Here is a 13,076-nt window from a genome sequence, read left to right as displayed (position 1 = left end):
CTTCTTGAATTCAGTCACATAACTTCAGCAATATAACTAAGGCATATATTTTCTGATTTTGAATTGCATTTGTATTATGTATTTTTCTTTAATGGGGATTGTATATATATGAGGTTTTACTCTGATTTTATGGAATGTAAACCTGTTTGTTCTTTCAGGAGTGCATTAGAGCCTTAGGCCGAAATAAACCTCATACGCCATTCAGAGCAAGTAAACTTACTCAAGTGCTAAGAGATTCATTTATAGGAGAAAACTCCCGTACCTGTATGGTAAGTTTGTTTAGTTAACTGTATGTTTTAACAATTAATTGAGGTTATACATTAACTGAACTATATTTTAAGTTAGTCCTTCAGCAGAGGCATTTAAGATAACTTTCTCCCTTCTCACTTTTTATTGACCTTTCTTATTGCTTGTTCAAGTTTTCTAGCTAGACAAAGAGCTAGAAGCACTTTAGGTTGAGGGGTTTTTTGTTTGTTTGTTTTCAGTAATGTCTTAATTATATTATAATATTGTTTGTTGAATCAGAATTTTGGAAAAGGTGGTGTACGTTGGAAGTATAGTGGTGAGTCATAATCTTTAAATGACAAAGCCAAATTTATGATTGGTATGAAAGGCAACTGAAAATGCTCTAGGCTGTTAAGGGGAAAAGTAGTTGGGACAGATGAGATGAATATCTGTATAATATATAAAAGTTCATTTGCATCAATCTGAAAAAACAGAATTCTTCTGTCAGATGGGGGAAAGAACAGATAAAAGCACAGATGTCCTGCGGTTTTATTTGTGCATCCTTAATATTTCCCCTTATGGAAATGTAAATTTTTTACAGTGGACACTGACTGTTAAGCTTGTTTGCTATGGTGGGTTGATCTTGTCTAGCTGTCAGGTGCCCACCAAACCACTCTATCATTCCCCTCCTCAGCAGAACAAGGGGGAAAAATAAGATGGAAGTCATGGGTCAAGATAAAGGCAGTTTAATAAAGCAAAAGCAAAAGCAAAAGCAAAGGCTGCATGTGGAAGCAAAGGTAAACCAAAGAGTTTTATTCTCTATTTCCCATCAGCACACAATTTCCAGCCACTTCCTGGGAGGCAGGGCTTCAGCACGTATAGCAGTTGCTCTGTGTTTTGGTTTGAAAGACAAGTGTCTACTAATAAAGGCAGAAACTATTTTTGAAATAGAGAATTTAAGTCCTCTCTCTGCCGAGTATTATAATTGTTTGAATCAAAAACTCTAAGGCAGAGATAAGGGGGTAGGAGTAACAGCTCTTTACTAATATTTTTAACCGGACAAACAGAAACAACAGCAGCTATGAAAATTGCCAACAAAACAGAACAAATAACTCCGTTCCAGTCCTTTCTTTCAGCCGCAGGCACACTCTCCCTGCGCTCGGTCCTGGTGGTGAAGACGGGGCAGAGCCCGCACAGCTGCAGAGGTGGCAGACGGGAGCGGAGGGGGGGGGGGGAGGGGGGGGGAAGGCGGCAGCGGCCGTGCTGTATCTCAGGTGGGAGCAGGGTAGAGGGGCAGCTCCCCGCTCGCCGTTTGAATCCTGGTGGTCAGCTGTGTCTCAGAGGTGGTAGGCTGCAGCAGAGTTAATGCAGGGCAGTCTGACTGCAGAGAATCTCGCTCTTTTGCTTTTCGACCGCGTGGCTGGAGACGGGGCGTCCTCCTCCTCCAAGTTTGCTGTTGGTTGAGTAGCCCCCCCCCCCCCCCCCGTCCGGAAGCCAGCATCCACCTACCCCTTTGTCTAGAGTCTTGAAAAAAGTCTGGGTGTAACCGGCAGGCTCCCTTTGCATGATAATGGGAAAAATTATTTAAACTGGGACAGTAAAAGAAAAACCCAACCCCCAACACTCTGGAAGACAAATGTAATAAAAACTAATGTGTCACTTCCTCCTCCCTTTTCTTAGCTTTTACATCTGAGCAGACATCATATGGTATGGAATATCCTTTGGGTCAGCTGGCCTGGCTATTTTCCCTCCTAGGATCTTGTCCACACCCAGCCTACTGGCCTTTGGGGGTGAGAAGGCGGAATGTTGAGAGACAGCGCTGGTGCTGTGCCAGCGCTGCTCAGCAGTTACCAAAACACTGGTGTGTTCTCAACAGCTTTCCAGCTTCCAATGTAAAGCACAGCACTGGGAGGACTGCTATGGGAGAATGAACTCCAGCTCAGCCAGACCCAATATATTTGTGTTGGTGACTTTCCACAGGCTCCTTGGAATTAGTCTAGAAGTGACAGAAATCTTCAGACTACAACATGAAAACCATGGTGTTAGGGCAACCTAGTCTTCTCTTTGGATGTTAGGTATGGTTCTAATATGAAATTGGTGGTAAAATGGCATTTTTGATTAATCTTTTTTTCTTTGCTTTTCTAATGGAAACATAGATTTATTTTTTTTCCGTTGGGGCATAACTTCATAAATCATATTCAAAATCAGGAAGCTAAACTGTGCATCTCTAGGCAATGTATCCTCCCTGCTGAAGAAGTTTTGGAAAGTTAGCCTGTTGGGAATTCCTCTCTGTACATAAGAGTAACATTTGTGAATGTTTTGTGACGTTCTCACCATCAACTTTACCAGTCCTTAAAGTGGTAACAAGCTGTCTTCATTTTGGTGAAGCTTTTTTATTTAATTATTACTCTTATCATAGAGTTAACGTAGCATTTTTCCTGTTTAAGTGCATGAAAATGCCATCAAGAATAATCCATGATCTATGGGCGTTTAATTTCTGATAAAACTTGCATTCCATCCCTTTATATTCAATATAATTCTACATTAGGGGAAAACATCTCTGAAACTGAGTGAGAATATGCTTGAACTATTTTTTTTATTCACATAACTTTATAATTAAGAATAAGAAAACTCTTTCATGATGAGACACCACTTTCAAACTCATTCTTCCTGTTACTATTCCATGTAGTTTCTCAGTACTAGGACCACTTGTAACATTCTGGATTTGATGTTTGTTTGCATGTTATTTTTTATCCAGAATTCAATCAGCTATGTTTTTTCTTAAGATATTGATGTAGGAAGAGTAGCACTTGTGTGGTTATGATTTATTCTGAATTACAGTTAAAAGGAAGGAGAGAAAGAAAAGAAACCTACAGTGCATCTTTACGGTTGCTTGAATTAAGTTCTTGCATTTGCAGCACTTGTTCCTGTGATAACTAGATGGATGCAGAAACAATCTGCTTGTTTAGAGAACTGACAAGTTTTTAAACAACATATATTAAATTGAGGGAGGTGTAGGAGATACCTTAGCCTGGAATTACCTCCAGTCTTCCCCAGTTCTCTGGAAAGAGGAGAGGAGATTCTCACTCCAGTGGTAAAGTGGTGAGAAGAGTGGACAATGATCTGCAGCTTCTGGTTCTTCCTTTGCCTTTTTTATCAAGAAAATTCATTCAGCCTTCCAGTGTGATATTTGTATTTGGTTCTTTGGCAGAGGGCCTAGTTTTAAAGCATGTTCATATTTAGGCTTTATATGATACACTGGCAAAATTCTACTGATTAAATATTCAGGTAAAGAAAAAGGCATATCATTATGGTTTATAATGACTAAAATTGGACAGTATTTTATTAAATTAAAAGAGTACTTATCCTGCAGGTACACTGACTGCTTGTTTGCAGCAGAGCCACGTAATTAACTGGGGTGCTTCAAACTTCTAAAAATTAATGCAAATATAGTTTAATAATGAGTAGCTTCAGGTTTCTGCAGTTGACTGTAGAGATCACTCCTATGTTCTCTAAAAGAGTGTTTATGTAGAGTAAATTAAAGCATAGAATAAATTTTGAGGAATAATTCTGTTGTTGTGGTTTGACCTTGGCTGTTCACCAGGTGCCCACCAAAGCTGTTCTATCACTGCCCTCCTGAGCTGGACAAGAGAGAGAAAATATAATGAAAGGCTCATGGGTTGAGAGAAGGACAGGGAGAGGTCATAGATTTTCCTGGGTTGAAATGGACCCTAAAGATCATCAAGTTCCAGCGCCACTGCCATGGGCAGGAATACCTTCCAATAGACCAGGTTGCTCAGAGCTCCATCCAACCTAGCCTTTGTCAGGAAAATTAATCCACAATGTCAGAGGTTTATGTTCAAAAAGGAGACAGAGGAGTCCTGTAACTTTATTTGAATAAAGGGAGAGGCCATGCACATTTGTCATGGGGTCTCTCAAATTGCTAGAGTATGCAGCCTCCTTTTTATCGTAATTTCCCGGCCGCATTTCCCTCTCTTCCCATTGGCTGAGGTACTTGAAAGGTACAGACTTCCCGCATCACCTAATGGGGGGGAGGGCGGGGGGAGGAAAAGAAGCAGTCCTGCCAGCACTGAAAAGATGCAGTCCGGTCCTGAGCAGCGGCAGTGAAAAGATCTGAAGAAAACACCTCTGACAGCGTCAAGCAAGCTTCCCCCCCCCCGCCTCTCCCCCTCAGCAAACAGCAAAACAGCAGGAGGCTGGAACGGGAGCAGCAGCTGGAAAGGTCGTGGAGAGCAGCTCCGACCCCTCCTTGGCAAAATGACAGGCAGCAGGAGTGAAGGTATTGCAAAATTATCCAAAGCTCGAGGAGAAGAAAAAAAATTCTGCCTCGAGCCTCCTCACAGGAGTCGGCAAGTGGCAGAAAAATCCCCAAAGAAAACAAATAGCACAGGTGTTGCAAAATCTGCTTCCAGACAGCTTCAGATTATGAAATGCTACTTCTCAGGTTTCGACTTGGAGACCTGCCCGAGGCAACCCTCTCGGGAGCCTGGAGAGAACAAAAAGAGAGCTTGCCTCATGTCTGTTCCCTGTTTTAAAGGGACACGGCACCCCTCCTCCTCTTTGAGAACTCGGGGTAGAACACACAGGTTCCGTTTCCTGGGTCTTAAAGAGACTTAAAACAGACCGCAGAGATTGACTTAGAGAAGATATGCAATACACAATTTTTTCAGTCACCTAGGTCAACTAGGATATTCAGAGACAGCTCTTCACACTCAATCCACCTCTTGATGTACAGGGCAACCCCTCCTCCTTTCCTTCCTCCCCTGTTGTCCTGGTTTGAAAGGACAGGTGTCTGCCAGTAAGGGCAGAAGTTTCCCTTTGGAATAGAGACTTTGGTTCCACTCCCCCTCAAGCATTATAATTGTTTGAATCAAGGACTCTGAGGCAGAGATAAGGGGGTGGGAATAACAGCTCTTTTACTAATATATCTAACTGTACAAGCAGAAAACAATAACAGTTAAAATTGCTAACAGAACGGAATAGATAACTCGGTGTCAGTCCCTTTAGATGCAAGCACGCTGTCTCTGCTTAGTCCACAGCCCGGATCTGCCGAGGGCAGGAGGGAACGGAGGCAGGAGGGGGTGGGGCGGCAGCGGCCACGCCAGTCTCGGTGGGAACGGGCTGGAGCGGCGGCTCCTCGCTCACCGTGTGTGTCCGGGTGATCAGCTGTGTCCACAGAGGCAGGAGGCTGGAACGGGGCAGATGCAGGGCAGGTGATCGCAGAGGGTCTGGCTCTCCTGTGCTCGGTCGCGTGGGCTGACGATACCGGGCGTCCTGCTCCCAGCTCGCCGGAAACCCGAGTGCCCTCTCGGAAGCCTCAGAGGCCCCTCCGGGAGCCGTTCCCACCCACCCCTTTTGTCTGGACCCATCAGAGACCCTGGGTGTAACCCGGCCCTCTCCATTGGCATGATAATGGGAAAAATTCTTTCAATTGACACAGTAAGAGAAAAAAAAACACTCAACCCCCAACACCTGTCTCTTCTGAACAGCCTGTAGCCATCAATAGTTATACTCTAGTCATGGGATTTTTCCTACCAAGTTTCAGTAATGGCAATGTATCAGTTTAAGACAATTTAAAGGAGAACACTCTGAAATGAGTTGTCTCCCTTTATAGGCTCAAATAATCCCTTTTCACTAATAAGGAACAAATACAAGTAAATAAGATGAAAAAAAAAGAACAGTTTACTAACAAGCGGGACAGCAACAGGCAAAAAATAACAGTAAATAACTGCTAGATACCAAACTGATAAAAACTCATGCCCCCACCCCTATAGGAACAAAGAGAGACACTAAATGCCCTAAATAACCTTCCCGATATGGCACCCAGCAGGGAGGACCTTGGGCAAAGGGATAAGATGGCATCAGATCCCTCTCAGAAAGGCAGGAGCTTCACAGAGCAGTTCCAGCAGCAGATGAAGGCCTGATGAGTCACCTAGGGTCAATCCTTTTCCCATGGCAAAGCACAATGGAGCAGGCATGGCAAAGTTAAGGAGCTGGGCTGGGGCTACCCAGTGTTTTTGTTCCCTGGCTTGGCGCTGTTGACAGCAACCCAGGACAGAGTGGAGTCTATCGCTCTGCTCCTGCCAGCGCAATGCCCAACTGTGGACAGGCAGTTACGGAATTCACCCTAAGGCAGCAACAGTCAGGAAACATTAGGCAAATAACCACCAAATACAAAGTGCTCAATCCCGTGGATTCCCTGAAATAGAGACCCAAAAAAATTGCTCCCCACAACCCCAAAATGACGCCCTGGATTTTGACTGCGTTGGTCAAAGGACAAAGGGAAAAATTGTGTCAGTCTTTTCCCAATCGCTCCCTCCTCCGTTGTCTTATCCCTTGCTCTGCTTATCTCCTGACAGCTGGAGCTGCAACTGGAGTTCTTCGGACCCAGGGGCTGCAAACTCACAGAGAGAATTTGTATTCCCAGAGGCAGGGGTAGTCGAGACCAAGCAGCTGGGCTCAATCCTCTTGGCTGGCTGCAGCTAAATGGTGTCTTGAACTGTGGTGGGTGTCACTGCCCTTTTCTCTCAGAGGTGCCTCCAGCTTCCCAAAATCATGAGGAGAAGGAGGAGAGACCAAGACTGCAGCTGGAAGGCTTTCGCTGCTGTTTTCTCCTGGCATGGTGCTTCCAGCTCCCCAAACCACCAGAGGAGAAGAGACAAGCCTGGAGCTGCAACTGGCATTGATGCCGCTTCCTTTGTGCAATATCTCTGACCCTGTACCACGAGAGGGAGAGAAGAGACTGCTTGGGCAGGTTTACTAAAAAGTGCACGCTACAGCAAATTCCCTCCCCGCCCCCGCCTTCCCCCACCCTGATCCCTCATTTCAGAGTCTTAACGATACAGTAAAAATTTTTGGGCCCGGATGATCTCGGATACCTTATCATTATGAAACACCCCCAAGAAGAGGAGAATATAACTTGTGCCCCAGATTCCCTTACCAACCTTCTCAAGGCCCTGAAGGCCTTAGTCACTCAACAATTACCATTACAGGCAAAACAGATTCAAATTGGAGAAAAAAATTAGTTTAATTTATTGCCAATCAAATCAGCTACCATTGTCTCTGACAGGCTCAGCCTTAGCCAGCAGAGGGTCTGTCTTGGAGCTGGCTGACACTGGGTCCATCAGATATAAGGGAAGCTTCTGGCAGATTCTCACAGAAGCCATCCCTGTAGCCTCTTGCAAAACCTGTCCATGAAAACCTAATAGAACTGTAACATGTAGATAATAATACCATTTCATCCAAAATATTTTATCATGTTAGAGGCAAAATAAATTGAAGAGATTGAAACATAGATGTAGTATTCAATTGGAGAATATTATTTATTCAACATGTAAGATAATTTATCAAAATGTTACCTGTTTCAAGATGCTGGTTTTGCTTGTCAATGAGAAGGCATTTATTGTAAAAGGATTTCTAATGTGCAATTAGAGAGTAAGATATTATGAAAATATGTGATACTTTTTAATTTGGAAAGCATATAAAATGATATAGTAAAAACTTGTAATTTTAACTTTCTGAGAGATTCCTTTAGGCATGGAACATCACATCTGTATAGAAGGTTAGAATATTATTTGGAAAATTATTATTGTGAAATATTAAAAAAAAAATCAAAAACTTCTTCTGAGAACAGCTTCCCTGTGGACAGTTATGACCAGGATCCATGCTATTCTAAAGAAATCCAGAGACATACAGTCAGCATAAATAATTTTTTATAACTTTATAAGTCATTGAAATTTTAATGAAGTTCTTCTCCTTAAATACTTTCAAAAACCATTTCATAGAATCATAGAATCATTGAAGTTAAAAAAGACCCTTTTCCCCAGTACTGCCAAGCCCACCACTAGACCATGTCCCCAAGTGCCACATCCCCAGTTTTTAAATGCCTCCAGGGATGGTGACTCCACCACTGAACTGAGCAGCCTGTGCCAGGGTTTGACAATGCTTTCAGTGAAGTTTTTCCTAATGTCTGCTCCAAACCTCCCCTGACATAACTTGAGGCAGTTTCCTCTCATCCTATTGCTTGATACTTGGGAAAAGAAACCAACACTCACCTCACTATAAACTCATTTTGGTAGTTGTAGAGAGTGAGAAGGTTCCTCCAAATCTCCTTTTCACCATATTAAACACCCCCAGTTTTCTCAGCCACTCCTCATATGACTTGTGCTCTATACCCTTCACCAGCTTCATTGCTGCACTTTAGACATGCTGCAGCACCTCAATGTCCTTCTTGTAGCAAGTGACCCAAAACTGAACATAGTATTTTAAGTTTTTTTTCAAGAGCTACATAGTTGGATAATATATAATTCTTTGACATTTGCAAGGTAGTGTATTGGGTTTGCATGACAAGGTTGTGGTAGCAGGGGGAGCTATAGGAGTGGCTTCTGTGAGAAGCTGCTGGAAGCTTTCCCTATGTCCAGTGGAGCCAATGCCACCTATCTCCAAGACAGACCCATCACTCGCTAAGACTTAGCCCATCAGTGATGGTGGTAGCACCATTGGGATAACAAATTTAAGAAGGAAAAAAGTTATTGCACAGAAGCAATTGCAGACAGAGAAGAGCAGAGTGAGAAAATGTGAGAGTAGCAGCTATATAGACACCAAGGTCAATGGAGAGAGGGAACGGAGCTGCTCCAGGCACTGGAGCTGAGATTCACCTGCAGTCTGTGGTGAAGACCATGATGAAGCAGCTGTTCCCCATGCAGTCCATGGAGGACCATGGGGGAGCAGAGATCTACCGGCAGCTTGTGGATGACCCTGCAATGAAGCAGGTGGATACCCAAAAGAATCTGTGAGCCCCTGGGGGATCCACAGTGGAACAGCCTGTTCCTGAAGGACTGCTTCTCATTGAAAGGGACCCACTTTGGAGCAGTTTGTGAAGAACTGCAGCCCATGGGAAAGACTCACATTGGAGAAGTTTGTGGAGGACTGTTTCCTGTGGGAGGGACCCCACAGTGGAGCAGGGGAAGTAGTCCTACCCCTGAGGAGGACAGAGTGGCAGAAACAACATGATGAACTGACTATAGCACTCATTTCCACCAGGGGAGGAGATAGAGAATTGGGAATAAAGTTGACCCTTGGAAGAAGGGAGGGGTGGGGGAAAAGTTTTTTAAATTTGATTTTACTTATTATCCTACTCTGATTTGATTGGTAATAAATTAAATTAATATCCCCAAGTCAAGTGTTTTGCCCATGATGGTAATTGGTAAGTGATCTCTCCCTACCCTTAACTCATTAACCTTTCTTTATATTTTCTCTCCCTTGTCCAGTTAAGGAGGGGAGTGATAGAGTGGCTTTGGTGGGCACCTGGTATCCAGCCAAGGTCAACCCAACACAGGTAGATACAGAGAATAGTCTCATTTTTTAACCAGTACTGCATCTTCTACATGCTACATTCTTGACATGCTTCAGCCATAGCTGGAGTGCCAGACCCCTCATCTCTCCAGGGTAGAAGGATAATTCTATGTCTTAAAGATCTTCCTGTCCATAAATAATACTGCTTTTTCCATCTTCATTTGGAATTACAAATGAGGAAGCAAGGGATGGAGAGATTGTAGTCCTCCTGTCCTGCTGGGGCTGGACTTGTTGAGGCATGAGGATATATGATGTAGTGCACATTTCTGTTCAACAGACTGAGTCTTATTCATGGGTTCTTGTGCCCTGAAGGAGGTCTCATTATGTCTGACAGCACCTACGGTGACACTTCCCTATAGTAGCTGTACCTTATACTCCTCAAAAAGTTGGAGCAGTTCACTGACGTTATGGCATTTGCCATGTATCATGTACTCTGAACATTAAACTGATGGAAGAGATGCATGCATCTTTCATGTTAAATAACTTTGGAAGTATTTTAAGAACTTTTAGGCATTTGTTAATTAGCACCCAGAATGCTTTATAGAAAAACATGAAATCATTATATTTTTAAATCTACACGTTTTCATTAGCAACTGATGCATAACAGTATTAGAGGTTTAAAGTTAAATCTATGTGGTAGCAGGGTCTTTAGACTTTCTAACCCAGTCCCACCGCATATTTTTCCTTTCCTCCCAGTAGGAGATATTCTTCTCAGGATGACTTTTGCACAGTAATGTCAGCAGCAGTATGAATGAAGAGAGCAGGTGTTCTGGTTTAAGACAGATGTCTGCCAAGGAAGGCAGGAACCTTCCTGGAATGGAAAAATATTACCCCCTTCCCTCCAAATTATTATAAATTTGAAATTATTGGGCTTTCAGTCAAAGATGTGGGAAAAGGAATAGCAGTTCTTTACTAGAATATATATATATATATATATATATATATATATATATATATATAACAAGGCAGACAAGCAGCAATGACAACAGTAACAACAACAAAACAGAAAAAAAACCCCCAATAACAGCCTTTTTTTTTTTTTTTTTTCTGCCTGGCAAGCAATTTCCCCTTTAGTGTAGTTATGATCACAACTGGCAAGGGCTCATGTTAAGGCAGAGAGTCTGCAGTGACTATCCTGCACCTCCACAAGACGCTGTTCGCTAAGACAGCTTCAGAGGGCAGTTGACACAAGCTCTGAGCCTCCTGGGGGTAATGGCAGCCCTGGGGAACGAGAGAAGGTGGAGGGTGGGGAGTGTTTTGGTTTTCCCCTGGCTCTCACGTGTCCTGTACAGTGTCCTGGCAATGGCAGCAGCAGCCGAGGCTGCAGTAAGCTGCCCGGAGGTGCTCCCTCCGAAAAGAGGGAGGAGGTGGGCGTTGCTGTATGAAGGGTTACGGAGCAGAGAGAGAACACAGCAACAAGGCACTCCCTTACTTGGTGCATGAAAGAGCAATTTATTGAAGGAAGCCATGGCTTAAATATGACAGTTCGTGAAAAACAAAATACAGACAGTTCATTGGTCAGAGAAATAGACACCTCTTGTCCCTGGCTTTCCCACGGATCCAGCAGGTGTTTATCTCTTGTTATGATTCTTTCTCTTGTGTTTACAGTAAAATCTCTAGCCTGGGAAAAATCCTGGCTGGAGCTGAGAAAGTGTCACGGCCTGAGAAAAAGACTCAGAACCTGAGAAAAGGCCTGGCTAAAATGTGCCTAGGCCTTCAGCAGTGTCCACAGGTAGGGGCCCAGTTTTACCCTGAGGCACCCATGCAGATGGTGAGGGTCTCTCCCAGCAAGGGCAGGTGCCAAAAGTCCAAGTCAAATGGCTGCTCTTGTGGCTTACCAAGGGAAAGGAGAAACAGCAAGGAAGGCTCAGCAGTAGCAGCAAGTCCCCTGGGCAGAAGTCTAGCACCAAAACCCCCAACCATCTGCCCTACAAGCCGGGCAAAGACTGCACTGCATCCTGCTAACATATCGCTTCCCCCACTCCCCCAGAACCATTCCAATGGTATGCCAATGCCCTGACTACACCTTTTGTCTCTTAATGAGGTTCATTTTCATTTCCATGACAACAAATGGGAAAAAAATTCTCTTCTTGTTTTTCAGTCTAACTTGTTATTAGCTAATTTTGCAGTTTGCAAGTTCCATTAAAACTTGTTCCCTTGCTTTTGATGACGCTTGTTAGCTCATTGTCTTTGTTATCTTGAATGCTTTACCTGCACATCTTGTTACAATGCTACTTGTGGTTAACCTTTTGTTACATACCACTTAGATTTCATAATAAGCGAACTATTAAGTATTATTTAGAAATACTATAGAGTTCCGAAAAAAAATCTTACTTAGGAAAATAAACATGCTTATCTTTAGTACTATTAAGTACTTGTAGACTGGCCAAAATAGGTCTTTTGAATAAGTATACAATTTGCTTGAACAGACTACAAAGATATATAGATAGATATAGATATAGGTATAGATATAGATAGATATAGAATAATCTGGTAATTGTTTGCAGGATACATTAGACTTACTTTCTACTGAATTGCATATTTCCCTCCTTGAGGAGTCTTATTTTTTTTAATTAGGGTTTTGCATTTACATATTATTTAGGAAGACTGTGAGATGGGGGAAATTGAAATTTCTTTGATTCATAATATTTCAGGTATGGATGAAAAAATAAATCGAAGGTTTGGCTTGACATGTCTCCTATTGAGAGGCTGTCCTGGTTTGAAGGACAGGTGTCTGCCAGTAAAGGCAGAAGTTTCTCTTTGAAATGGAGAATGTAAACCCCATTCCTCCCAATTCTTATTATAATTTTAAAATTAAGGGCTTCTCAGGCAAAGATAGGGGGATTAAGAATAACAGTTCTTTAATAGGAAAATTAAAACAAAAATACAATAATAATATAAAAAAAAACCCAACAAAACACTGACACAGTCAGAATACAACCTCACACCCTGTCAGTCAGGGTGTTGGTAGCAGTCCAATTAAATGGTGGCTACAGTCCTCCTGCAGTGGCAGATGTGGTTCAGTTGAAGCAGTGCTCCTGTAGAAGGGTGCAGTTTTCCTCTGAAGGTCCAGGGATGATGTGGAAAAGATCCGGTTTTCCTCTGGAATCCAGTGGAACGAACGTAACTTGCTGTCCAAAACCTCAGTTTTTTATCTAAGTAGGAAAGACTTGGCTCCTCCCCCTGTCTGAAGCATCTCCCAATGGGATGATGTAATTTTATCAGTCATACAGTGGGACTTAATGGGCCAGCAGCAGATGATATCTTCCTGGAGGGAGGATGGGTTGTGGAAAAGATAAAGATGATTGCCCCACCTAGTCTTAAAGATGGCCCATTAGCAGATAGTATGTGCCGTGGAGATAAGGGAATCACTACCTCACCCGGCTTCAACAGATGGTGATAGAACATGCATTTCTGGCCACATCCTATATTGCAACCCAAGACAGAGGCCATTGTATTAGTGTCACTGAAATTAC

General features: G+C 43.0%; 1 protein-coding gene across 3 annotated transcripts in view; it reads left to right on the top strand.

Annotated features, from left to right (window-relative positions):
* LOC306816718 (kinesin-like protein KIF2A) overlaps positions 1-13,076 on the top strand; it is a 142,466-nt gene that overhangs the window by 114,854 nt on the left and 14,536 nt on the right. For all 3 annotated transcript variants that reach the window (XM_079333149.1, XM_079333150.1, XM_079333151.1), the window contains exon 15: positions 159-269. In XM_079333149.1, the coding sequence (XP_079189275.1) occupies positions 159-269 (111 nt within the window). The remainder of the gene's footprint in view (positions 1-158; positions 270-13,076) is intronic.

The sequence above is a fragment of the Erithacus rubecula genome (genome assembly GCF_903797595.1).
Source record: "Erithacus rubecula genome assembly, contig: SUPER_W_unloc_7, whole genome shotgun sequence".
Lineage (NCBI taxonomy): Eukaryota > Metazoa > Chordata > Aves > Passeriformes > Muscicapidae > Erithacus > Erithacus rubecula.
This window is presented reverse-complemented; position numbering and strand designations above follow the sequence as displayed.